The sequence below is a fragment of the Motacilla alba genome, chromosome 14, assembly GCF_015832195.1.
Source record: "Motacilla alba alba isolate MOTALB_02 chromosome 14, Motacilla_alba_V1.0_pri, whole genome shotgun sequence".
Lineage (NCBI taxonomy): Eukaryota > Metazoa > Chordata > Aves > Passeriformes > Motacillidae > Motacilla > Motacilla alba.
The window spans coordinates 15,701,911-15,714,712 of record NC_052029.1 but is presented as its reverse complement, the minus strand read 5'-3'; the positions used below and the strand labels follow the sequence as shown (position 1 = coordinate 15,714,712).

Below are 12,802 nucleotides of genomic sequence, written 5' to 3'. Positions count from 1 at the left end.
AGGATGCGGGGTCGCGGCTGTCCGGGAGCGGGCGGCGCCGCCGGGGGGCTCGGCCTGACAGCCCCTCGTGAAGCAGCAGCGCCCGGCAACAGCGAGCGAGCGGCGCGGGAAGAGCCGCGGCGCTGAGCAGCAGCGCCATCCGGGCGGCGGGCGGGACATCCGGGCCGGGGGCGCCGGTCAGGCGCGGTGCGGGCGCGGGGCAGGGCCGGAAGCGGCGGGGGCCGGGCCGGGCCGGGCCGGGCCGGGCCGGGCGGGCGGTGCTGGGCGGCGGCGGCGGCGGGGCCGGGGGCGGCCGGGGCAGAGCGGCGGGGCCCGGGCAGCCCGGGGCAGCGGCCGCCGCCATGAAGAAGCAGTTCAACCGCATGAAGCAGCTGGCCAACCAGACCGTGGGCAGGTGGGCGCCGGGCGCGGCACGGGCGCGGGGGCTCCGCTCCGCAGCCTCGGCCCCGCGGGGCCGCTCGGCGGTGAAGCCTCGGGGGGAAAGCGGGAGCGGTGGCCGTGCGGGGAAAGCTCGGTCCGCGCCGTCCCGGGGCTTTCGCCCGCCCGGGTCGCAGCTCGGGGGCTCCGGGGGCTCCGGGGGTACCGAGCCGCTCCCGGGCCCCGCGGGGCCGCTTGCATCGGGCGCTGCCCGTCTGCTCCTGGCTGCTTTCGTTTCCTTTCTGCGTGAGATGTCTGCTCCGTTTCTCCTTTCTCTGAGAACGCTTGCGAGAGTGCCTCTCCAGGGCTTCGCTTGCCTCGCCAGGAGTCGATTCTAGCAAAGCCAGCAGCGGCCCGTGGGTACGAGTGGCCCCCGTGTCCAGCTGGCCGAGTCCGGGAGGTTTGTAACTGGGCAGGAACAAATCTGTGCCCGGACGGGGAAGTGCCCTGCAGCAGCGGCTGTCCCCAGCCCGGCATGCAAATGTCACCACAGTGCTTCTCTAGCAGAAATCAGTGCAGAAACTTCCGTCCGCTTTTAGTAAAGATTTCATTTGAAAAGCGGTTCTTATGTTGAGAGTATGAATTGGAAATCTGTGCTGGCACTGACAGTATAAAGTTATTATCTGAGTTTATGTCTTGGTGGCCTCCTTTCCAAGAACTCCCTCCACGGGCTGTTTGTTTTCCCTGGAGCCCACACAGCCCAGGGCAGGTGTGCCAGCTAATAAAGCCCAAGGAGGAGATTTTTAATAGGTTTGTTTTGCTATTAAAGAGGGAACAACTTCCTAACCGGCCTCGTCCTCTCGTTCCATGTCATGTGGATCAATGGGTTTTGGATGCTGTTGGGGGGATTATTGCCATTCCCTGTTGGCATGTGTCAGCCCCCAGCTCCAAATCCCGGGCGGAATGTGGAGCAATCCGGGCTGTACCGGGCGGGATAAACAGCTCGGGGCGCTTTGTGCTGCAGAGGAACCTGCAGAGGAACGTGGGCAGCGCTGGAGCTGGGGTGGCGAGGCTGGCACTGACCTTTGCCTGGGCAGCCGGGGTGTGGTGGCTGGGCAGGTTCCTGCCCCACGCCGGTGCCCCGGGCACGCAGGGCTGGGGCAGCCTGGCTTCACTCGAGGGCTGACGCCGCTGCCATCAGTTCTCATTAAAAGCTGGAGAAGTGACCCCGAGTCGTTCGGTTTTATGTGTTTGCTGTTCATTTATGGTGACTGTTTCCTATTGCTCACCTGCTGCTCGCCTTTCATCTGCCAGTCAAGCATTCCTGTAGTCACCAGGGCCTCGTTTTGTTTCCCAGAGTAAAATCCCATAGTGGGGATGGCTTTTAACAGGCTTCACTTCCAGCTACCAGGGCTGAGGCTTTCAGACTTGGTTTGAGAAGCGCTGCGGGGCTCATGGAAGACATGACAGGCGTTCAGCAGCATCCCACAGGCAGCAGCATGTGTTCTCTTGAGTTGGATTGTGTTCTGTTGGGCTGGTGAGCTCGTTTGCTGGTTTTTTACCCTGGGATGGAAGGAGCGGGTCAGGAGGATCCCTGTGGGTGTGTGAATGCCCGCAGAGCTGGTGCCCCGGTGTTCCAGGGCCCTGCAGGATGAGCTGCTCAGAGGAGAAGCAGTGTTAGGAGGAGTTTGGGATCTGTGCGAGGGGTCCCTGCCCTGGGGCTGATCCTGCCTGGCTGCTGCAGCTCCTGCTGCTGTGGTTGGAAGGGCTGTGTCCTCCTGCTCTGCTTCTCCCTCCCTCTGAGGTTCCTGGGCTGTGGAGGAGCAGCCACGTTCCCCTGAGGTCAGCAGGGCTGGGCACCCTGGGGGTGTTGCCCTAATGAGGGGCTGAGTGCGGGGAGGGATGGGAGGGATGGCACTGCCCTTCTTCCAGCCAGCTTCCAGGGGTGCCGTCCTGGCCCTTGGACCCCAAATTCCACACCTGGCATCAGGGAAGTGACACCTTCATTTGGGAAATAAGGAAGGATGGGCACGAGCTCCATCAAAGCCGAGGAATGGCATTTATGAGAGGGCTGTGAGTCCACAGATGGAATTATATGGAGTTATGAAATACATGTAGGAAACTAATTAAAGAGGGGATTAGCTCAGTGGAACAGGATTCCACAATAATTAATAGATGTGTTAAATATTTTGCAGCAATTATCTCGTGGATGTTCTTGGCTGCCTTAAGTGTTCAATCTGCTGCTGAGGACTTTGTTTCATGTATTGGACAGATTTGTTGTCAGCGCTGCTGAGGGGAGCAGCACAAGCCCTGGGAAACCCAAAAAGTGAAATATCAGAGCTTGGGCAGGGTGATGAGACCCAGCCTGGCACTGCAGGTGGCATCACAAGGTGGTCTCAGGGCAGGCTGAGCTGGAGGAGTGAGCTGGGAGTCCTGGTGTGTGTTGTTGCTCATGGCATCCTAAAGGCTCTCACATCCACTCTGGATAATTCCCAAAAAGCAGAGCTGGGACCTGCAGGTGAGCAGAGGCAGGGCTTGCCAGGAAATCATCCCTGCACATGAGCTGAATTAATGCATTGCCATAAAGTGGCTTCTTGGGCACAGGGCACAGGGCTGATGACCCAGAGGAACGAGCCCAGAGCTGACTTTATCTTGAGCTGCATCCTGAACCCAGCTGCAAACAGCTGGGAAGTTTCACTTAGGCTGAAAAAAAGAGCTGGGGAGGGAGTGGAGAAGAAAGGAGTAACTTCAATTCCGAGCTTCATGAATTTCAGGTGGCCTGTGATTGCTTGGAGGCCGTGTGCTGGGACTGCTTTTGGTGGGATTTCTCTCCTAATTCCTCTAAACCTTGGTCCCTGTGGAGGCCCAGGCCTTGTGTGCCCTGGGAGCAGCTGTGTGTGCCTGGCCTGGGCACAGAGCAGCTGTGGCTGCTTTGGGCTGAGCTGCCTCACAGCTTTGGGGAGGCGAGGTTGTTCCTTCCCTTGGGATGCTTCCTGAGCAGATCCTCACTCCAGCAGAGCACCTGAGTGTTGGGCTCAGAAATTAAATGGTGATGTGTTTGATGTCAGCAAAGTAATTCTTCACCTATCTACATGGGCTCGTCTCGGTTTCCATACCCTTTTGTAAATTACAAAGGAGGCAGATTTGATTAGAAGCTGGGGAATATTCTCCTTTATAGCTGCAGTCATCCCTAATGAAAATAAATGTTCAGAGCTATTGTCATCAAAGCTCTGCACTGATACACTAATAAGCGTTTGAACTGCATAGCTGAGTAATTTCCATGAGGAATGAGCCCAGGGAGAGGTCTGGATGTGCTGTTTGCTTACAGAGCTCAGGTTGGTAATTAATGACATTTCAGGCTGTGACAATCTCCACGAGCTGGGCTTCTGGCCTCTGGGGACCTGCTGCTGTTGCCATCAGGTTCTTTCTTCATCCTTCGGGTGCAATCCCTGAGCACCATTCTGATTAAAAATGATTCCAGACAACTGCTGGGGAGGTTTGGCTCTGGTGAACTCACCCAAGATCAGACAGGTGGATTTTCTTACTGCCTTTGCTGGGAGAGATACTCGATCTGCCCTGAGGCTCCTGCAGTAATTGAAGCCAGGGACAGGCAGCTCTGACTAATTAGAAATCTGGAAGAGCCCACAGAGTGCCTCTGAAGGCTCTGGTTTTCTGCAGGAGGCTGACTTACTGTAGCTTCCGTGCTGCTTTCCCACTGCTCAGATACAACTCCTTGTGTACAAAGAGCTTTTTCCAGGCCCTGTACTCATGGCATTGCTGTGACTCACCAGGAGTTTCGGAACATGGCTTTTAATAGCTCGTGTCCCGCATAAAAGTTACTGTGCTGAACTATATTTAGTGTTTCTTCAAGCCGCTTGGCAATGTCCGAGCCTTGAGTTGGAACTGGAGTTGTAACATAATTATTACATTAAAGCAAGTTAAAATGCCTGATACTGAAATACTGTACAATGAGGAGCTGCCTGCATTTATCTGCACATGGAAAACCTGCTGGAGAGCAATCATTTCTAGCAGTACTTCATGGAAAAGGTGGATGGTCCAAATAATTAAATAATTCCTTTTTTTTTTTCCTGCTAAAGCATTATCCATTGATTTCTGTCTTTCCCAGAATTGCTCTAATATTACTTCAGGAAGGTTGTTCTGCTTCTTCATGTTGTGTTGATAGTACTTTTGAAACTTGCCTTTTCAGGTGTCCAGGGTGGTAAAACAAGAGTGCATCCATCTCTCTCAGTACTTCATCAATATAACATTAACCCTACAATGCCATTTAATAGCAAAGGATTTCTTCTTTAATGGTTTTTTTTTGGTTTTTTTTTTTGGGGGGGGGGGAATTGAATATGACCCAGTTCTTGAAAATTTCTGGCTCACCCAAACATCCTTCAATAGCAGTTAAATCTGCTGAGTGTTATCTACTTGCTCTGCTCATGTTTGGCAGAGGTATTTGCAGAAGTGGTAAACAGGGTTGAAGTATTTCATATTTACAGGGAGTTTGCAGGTTGGCATTTGTCTCCATCGGAGAGCTCATGAAAAGAAAAATCTCATTTCAGTGTTTATAATCGTTATCTTAAGCATTTCCTGTTTATCTCCAAATGAAGTTCCAGGTCTCTAATTAGGAAATTGCATTAGATCTTCCTGCATGGCAGCTGAAGCCAATGATGGGTTTAAAGGAGTCTGAGTGATTTAATTAGGGGATTGCTGTTCCCGGGCAGGGTTTGGGGCTGCAGGTCAGGCGCTGGTGGGAGCAGAGTGTGGGGAACGACAGCCCAGGGATCACAGCTGGAATGAACATCTGGGGATGGGGCTGTGGGACGGGGAGCACGGCAGGAGCTGCACTGGGGGCTCTGCACGGGCACAGAACTCAGCCAAGGGGAGTTTCCATGTGGGGTGGGAGCAGGGAAGGAGCTCGGTTACCCCAGGAGCTCTGCTCAGCCCCAGCAGGCTCAGCAGCCTCTGGGTATCAGCGCCCTGATCTGTTTCCTGCACCCTCTGGGGACCTGGGACACAGTGCAGTGGCTCGTGCAGCTCGGGAGTTGGATTCTCCTGCCAGGACAGAGTTCCAGTTACAGAAAAGCAGCTATCCTGTGTTCGGTCTGGGGCTGCTGCTGGTGAGGCTTGGCAGCCGCGGGGGTTTGGGACTGCATTGTCACAGTCACAGAGCACAGGCTGCAGAAATCATTCCAGAAATGGGTGTTGAGTTGGGTCCGAGCTGTGGCCTAGACTGGCTGCTGTGAGCATGTCTGTTAGTCCCGTTGATTCACGTCCCCTTCAAAGGAAGACTCAGCTGAATGCACTGCAGGTGAGGACTGTGCAGTGAGTTCATTCCAGGGCTCTGTCTCGGGGAGAGCCTGGCAGCTGGGGAGACCCGTGAGGCTGGGCTGCTGCTCTGGTGGGCTGCTGGGGTGCTGTGCTGGAGCCCTGGTAGGACCAGAGATTCTGTCTGTAAATGGGCAAGAAAACAATGTATTCTGGCCTGGTTCTGGTGTTTCCTTCAGGTTGTGTAAAGGCAGTGAGTTTATCAGGATCTTGTAATTCCTCGTGGGCCAAGATGATCTCATGTTTAAAGTCCAGGTCATGAAGAATCCTGAAGATCAGACGCTTCAGAAATGACGTTGTGTTTTTAAGAAACTTCTCTCTCGTACCCTTACAAGGGCAGCAGCAGCTTTTAAATCAATGAGTAAGTAGTTGCTCAGCCCTCAGTTTGAAAGCCTCATGGCTTGTGATGTGCTTCCAGACCACATGAAACCTGGGACTGCCTTGCCCAGGTCCAGAGGCGGTGGCGTGGGCAGGGAGTGCTGCCCAGGGATCGCGTGGGTGGCGTTTCCCACCCGTGTGCTCCCAGCTCTTGGAGCCAGGGCTGGCTTCTGCGTGGTGGCACCTGGCAGCAGCAGGTCTTCAGTGTCCCACCTCACCTGGGGATGCCATTCCCCCTTGGCCTGTCACTCCAGGCCCTTGTGAACAGTCTCTCCCCATCTTTCTCATCAGCTCTTTCAGGTGCTGGAAGGTCACAGTTAGGTCACCCCAAAGCTTCTCTTTCCCAGAGAGAACTAAACAACAAGCTACATTTTGTTTACTTGAATAATAAATTGTTGTGAATTCCAGTAGGAACCAGCTAAAGCCTGCTGGTGAAAAGAAAAAAAGTAACTCTATGACTTTGTGTCCCACTTGTGTATCAGGTGCTGAGTGGGCAGTGGGTAAAATACTTGAGATTTTTGCTGCAGAAGAAATTAAAGATTCCAAGCTGGGGCATTTGGGTAGAATTAATTGCCTTCTTGCATGCGTGTCCTCTTCTCCTTTGGCTCTGTTCGAGCTGCTGCTTGATGAAACAGATGAGAGGGCTGATAAAATATTCACAGTCCAGACAGACACCCTGGCATCTGTCTGCTGCATCAGCTCGGGCTCCCTGTTCCGCCAGGCTCAGGTGTGAGGATAAAGGCAGCCTCTGTCTCGAGGAAGCCTGCTCTGACAGTGCCTTACAATGAAGAACAGAGGGTTCTCTTTCTGTGCAGGTGACTGCCAGGTGGTTCCAGGAGGGTTGGAGGTGCAGGCCAGCAGGAAGGGCAGTGCCAAAGCTGGCACAGCACATAACTGGAGCCTGAGTCACCGTTCCTGGCTGGAGCTGCTGGGGAGTGGGAAGGGATATTGTCCTGGGGTTAGGTGCATTCAGGGCGGAGGGTTTGGTGTCTGACACAGCAGCAGCACAGGGAGGGAGAAGTACACCTGGATCTGCTTTAGTGGCAGTGGCTCAGCTGCAGGCACGGGAGGTGTTTCCTCCTGATATCTATTCATATAAACAAAGTAATGCCCACCGTAGATGATTCCTTGATTCTGACTTGATCTGATGGGGTCCTTCAGAGTGAATGATTCGGTATCAGGTTATGCCCAGAGTCAAAATCTTGAAATAGTCATGATTTGATCTGCTGAAATAGCCAGTTGTGATGTAAGAGTCTGTTTCAGCCTGATGCTGTAATGGGATACACTTGGAATTGATGAAAGCAAATGTGTTTCTTAGACACTTGTGTGTTATTTTAAGGTTATGATAATGGATCTGTGGCCAGAGCTGCTTGATAGAGGTCATTGTGTTAGCAGTGATGAAATGCCGAGCAACAGGATCTTTCTAGGAAGGGGTTAAATGAAAAGTGTGTGTTAGAAATGTTTTCTTATACTCTGCACAGTTTCTAGAAAGAAAGGAAGTGTAACTGGAATGAAGTAGCTCCAGTTTTCAGCATTTGGGAGAGCCTCCAGCCCGCAGCACCGTGTCTGAGGCAGCAGCTGGCCGTGGCACAGCCCTGATCTGAAGCCATGGGAGCTGGATTAAACACCAGCTCACTGGGTGAGGAACTCCAGTTTCACTGATTCAGAACCAAGAGCCTTCACAGCGCTGGTGGTGACACACCAAGTGATCTGGATGGATTCCTGTACTGAATTCCTCATTTTTCAGGCTGTTTGACTGTTGTAGGTACCAGTCTTGAAGGCTGCACTCAATCCTCGGTCTCTTCCAACCCAAACCCTTCCAGCACTCTGTGGTTTTGATTAAAATTTACTCCTTAGGAACCAAACAGCTTAGAACCTTGGAGCTGGAAGCTGCTATTCCATGGCTGATCACAGGACAGTCGGGGTACTTGTGCAACTTCTCACCAGGAAACAGCTCCTCAAGCCCGGGCCAGCTGGGTGAGGTCACCCGAGCTCCTCTGGCTGAGGTGGAGCCTCTTTTCCTGGACAGGGATTGTTGTCTGCTGGAGCTGATCGCACTGCAGAGTGCCAGGGACATCCTGCAGTGACTGCAGGGCAGTGAATCAGAGGGGTGCAGGAGGGCCAGGTGGCCTTTGGGGCACGGGGATCAATAGAGGAGGAGTTCTCCCTCCTGCCTTGCACATTGTCCTGTGCTCCACGTTGCTGCAGTGAATTTTTGTATACATAACCTCGCTGGTTTCTCAGGGTCCCAGTGATGCTTCCAGAGTGAAATTTAAAATCAATTAGAGGATAAGAGGTAGCTTGTACAGCTGAATATTGCACAGACAAGGGGTCACTGGTGAGAGCTGAGAATGCTGTTGTGCACACAGGTAACACATCCTCCATGTTTAAAGCTAAGAAAGCTGCTTTAGCCAGTGACAGGAAAGTTAATTTCAAAGATGGGCCGTTTTTTAGAAGATAAATTGTCCTGCAGGCAGTTTGAAAAGTCACAGCTGAGATATGGCTGTGGGAAATACAGCAGTTACTCAAATGTGGATTCTTCACGTATAAAAATCAAGCAATTGTTAGGAAACATCAATCCCCAGATGAAAAATTCTATTTTCTGTAGGGAATGAAGCTGATAAACTGATATTCTCACCCAGAGAAATCGGAGTGTGAGCTGAGCTTGCAGCTGCTGCTCGGGTTGAGCCCTGAGCTGCTGTGCCCTGCTGCAGAGTGATTTCACACGCAGATTAAGTGTTCTGAGCCGCTGGGCTTTGGAGGACAGAGCAGCCAGCTAAAGTTCAAGTAATCCTGCTTTTGTACCAGCAGGTCAGGGCGTGCGTGGAAGTGCAGGATCATAAACCTGGCTGAGCGTGGGGCTGCGATTTCCCCAGCAGCGCAGGGGTTGAGTTCCAGAGGAGCTGCTGCAGGGTGGAGGGAGCTGCTGCTGCTGCTGGAGCTGCTGCTCGGTGCGTGCCGTGTCCAGGGCACGGGAGAGCAGCAGGCCAGAGCAGGGTCCCGGGGATGCCTGCCTCCTCCTGCAGGAACACAGGCACGGGCTCAGCCATTAATTGTTAATCGGGAAATCAGCGCAAAGGCTCCGTTGTGAAACCCTGGGCATAGGGAATAGTGCCTGGTTTGTCCCCAGCTGACTTTATGTAACTTCAGATCCCAGATTCCCCTGCAGCCTTTCCACTGTTACTCCAATGCTTCCAGCTCCTTTTTGCAGCCTGACTTTCTATTCCTGCTTCATTGTTCTGCCTTTTCTGCGTTTCCTTGTTTTGCTTCTTGTGTTGATTCAGTTTGGTTCCTTCTCCAAGGCCTTCCCTTGCCAGTTTTGTGAATCCCCAAACTTAAAATAGATCAGGCTGGGCAATACATTAAAAAAGAGCAGCGTTACCTTTGGTGAAACAATGATTTCTGGACTGGAGGTTTTTGACACTTAAGCGAGACTGAAGCCATTGAATCCCTCGGTGCCCTGTACCAGGGCCTCACCCCCTTCCCAGAGCAGGACTTATTTTTTAATATCTAATCTAAACCTATTTGCTGTCAGCATGAAGCCATTCTCCCTTGTCTTGTCAAAGTTTAAAAACAAGGAACCAAATACACAAAAAACGCCCAGGGTTTTTTCAGCAGTTCAGAGAATTTTGTTCATTCCTGTAGTGCATATTTTTCCTATTCAGACACGTCTGTCCTGTAAAAAGCTTGTCTGTGGAAAAGGCAGTGCTGCTTCTTGGAGTCCTTTCCAGCAATTGACAATGCAAGACTTCTGGGAAAAGAAATAATGAAGCTTAAAAATGTCTTGAGTCGGTGCTGATCCACCTGTCTCATGGCTGGAGTGGAAATCAGGATCTATTTGGAAGTTCAGGAGATGTTGGAGGGTGTTTTGGTAGTTGTTAAAATTCCCTTTTCACATGTGGAGGAGTTCTCATGGCAGCAGGTGGTTTGGCAAGGGGACTGCACTCGCTCAAATGTGCAAGCTGCCAAAGGCACAGGGGGAATCCCTGAGCCCTCCTGTTATCAGTGCCTGAGCCCTCCTGGTATCAGTGCCTGAGCCCTCCTGGTATCAGTGCCTGAGCCCTCCTGGTATCAGTGCCTGAGCCCTCCTGGTATCAGTGCCTGAGCCCTCCTGTTATCAGTGCCTGAGCCCTCCTGTTATCCATCCCCGAGCCCTCCTGTTATCCATCCCCGAGCCCTCCTGTTATCCATCCCCGAGCCCTCCTGTTATCCATCCCCGAGCCCTCCTGTTATCGATCCCCGAGCCCTCCTGTTATCGATCCCCGAGCCCTCCTGTTATCGATCCCCGAGCCCTCCTGTTATCCATCCCCGAGCCCTCCTGTTATCCATCCCCGAGCCCTCCTGTTATTGATCCCTGAGCCCTCCTGTTCCCCCCAGCCCTGCTCGGACCTGGGGCTGCCTCGGTGCCCAGAGCCCTGCCAGCCTGGTTCCAGCTGCCCTTCCCTTTGTTCCCAGTCCCTGGAGCTCACACCTCTGGCCCCTGGGTGGGAAGTGCCTTTTCTGCCAGCCTGGTTCCAGCTGCCCTTCCCTTTGTTCCCAGTCCCTGGAGCTCACACCTCTGGCCCCTGGGTGGGAAGTGCCTTTTCTGCCAGCCTGGTTCCAGCTGCTCTTCCCTTTGTTCCAGTCCCTGGAGCTCACACCTCTGGCCCCTGGGTGGGAAGTGCCTTTTCTCCAGCCAGGGCAGTCCCTGGAGCTGCTGGAGTGGGGCTGCTCCTGCCGGGCCAGGAGAGGAGCAGGAGGACACAGCCCCTTGTGTCAGCAGCCCTGCCAGCTGCTGTCAGCTCGTGGCAATGAGATGCCAGCCCCGGGGTGCGGTTCCATTATCAGTTTGAGCTGATCTCAGGTGGCTGCTGTTGCTGAAAGGGACAGATTTCCCGGTCCCTATCCAGCCTGTGCAGGTGCTGCCTGCCCAGCCGTGCCGAGGAGCGGGCCAGGGCAGCTGGGAAGCAGTTTGTGGCACCGGGTACGATTCCCCCCGAGCTGCTGCTGGGGCAGGGAGGGCTGCGAGGACCCAGCCTGGCATTTGGGAAGGGGAACGCTGCAGGCAGGGCCCCCGGGAGCACAGAGCTCGTGGGGAGCTGAGGAGGGGCAGTGCAGCCTCGCTGCGTGCCCTGGGTTGGCCCTGGCACACACCTGGGTGCCCAGGTTAAATGTCACCTGGAGCTGCTGCTGTGGCCCAAAGCACAGGAATCCCTGCTCTGGCAGCAGCTGCTGCTTTGTTGGCACGCAGGGGTTGTAAAATGACACCTGACGTTCAGGAATTACAATTCAGGAATTATTTAGGTTGCTTTCTGCTGGACTGTGTCTTATAGCAGAACTGTACCCAGCTAATTTTATAGAAATTATTCTGCATAAGTGAGAGGTTGTTGCTTGCTTGGGAGACACCTTGTGTGAGAATAAACTTTTAAATGTAAATAAATACCTGGCAGTTAAATATTAAAAGCAGTTACCAAGACGTGGAGTGTGTTTGTGTACCTTTTTAAAAAATAAATTATGTTAATAAACTGACATGTTTGGAAAGCTCAAGTTTCTGTAGTAAAGTATAGCATAAGAAGTGTAGAGTGTAGTACTTCGGGGGAAAAAGCAAAGCATGGGAAATACATCATCGTTTGATAAGCTACACCAGAAACTTCAAAAACTTTGTCTCAGGTTCTTTGAGGTTTTTTGGCCACTAATTTATGACAGCTTGTCATAGGACTTTTTTCTGTGGGGAACAAAGCATGAGACCACTGCTGGATTTTAGCAGTTAGAATGTTAATCCCCTGCAGCAGCGCTTCGCCTTTCCCTCAGCAGCTATTAATAGTTTCACCAGCCAAATGCACTTTTAAAAAGAAGTCACATTGTTAGTTGCCTGAGAGAGGTTTGTGGTTTTTCAAAGTCAAAAAGAATATGGGGGAGAGCTTTAATAGCTGTGACTTTGTCCCAGGTAGGCAGTAGGAGGCCAGCAGTCAGAGTTTGATTTGCTGGGCTAGCAGGTGATTGGAAGCACTCAGTTGTAAATTTGTATTTGTACCCAGAAGTTTACAAGCTGTTGGACTCATCAGGCTGCTCCCTGAAGCATCGCTTCCTTCCCTCAAACAAAGCTGCTGTAAATGGGCTTCTACTTAGGGACCACAATTGTATTTTTGCCTGTAGAAAGTTCAGCTCAGATTCATCTCAGACTGGCCGTGCAGTGGCTCCCAGTGCCCAGCCCAGCTGTGCTGGACCAGAGCTGACAGTGCTTGAACTGCTCAGCTCAGGTTCATCTCACACTGGCTGTGCTGCCCCGAGGCTGACAGTGCTTCTGTTGAGCTGCACCGTGTTTGGTGGAGCTCTCAAGGTGTGATATTAAAACCTCTCCGTGTGTTTTACAAGGAGGAGCTGTGCAGGGCCTTGCTGCAGTGCCTGTCCCTCCGAGAGCAGCCTGAAAATAGGATTTGGCTTGAGCTGTGCTTGTTCTCCAGGGCTAAATTTACAGCCTGGCTGCAGAGCCCAGCCTTGGATCCGTTTCACCGAGGCAGGAATTCCAGTCCCGTCCTGTGCAGAGCCTGTCCTGGGTTTCCCTGCCCTGCTCAGGAGCTCTCTGCTCTCCTGCCAAGATGATTATCTCCCTGCAGCCTGCTCTGCCTGTCACTAGAGCACCAGCTCCCACTCCAGGGCTGGGCTGGGAGAGAGCAAAGCTGAGCTTGGAGGGTGAGTGACCAGGCACAGGTTGATGGGGGTGCTCAGCAGAGACCACAAAGGAGGAAGGTAAAGC

At 52.8% G+C, this 12,802-nt stretch overlaps 1 protein-coding gene across 10 annotated transcripts in view; it reads left to right on the top strand.

Moving 5' to 3' along the window:
• The first annotated feature begins 229 nt into the window (after positions 1–229).
• ARHGAP17 (Rho GTPase activating protein 17) overlaps positions 230–12,802 on the top strand; it is a 42,296-nt gene continuing 29,723 nt past the window's right edge. For all 10 annotated transcript variants that reach the window (XM_038151131.1, XM_038151123.1, XM_038151121.1 and 7 more), the window contains exon 1: positions 230–394. In XM_038151131.1, coding sequence (XP_038007059.1) covers positions 342–394 — 53 coding nt within the window. In that variant the 5' untranslated portion in view covers positions 230–341. The remainder of the gene's footprint in view (positions 395–12,802) is intronic.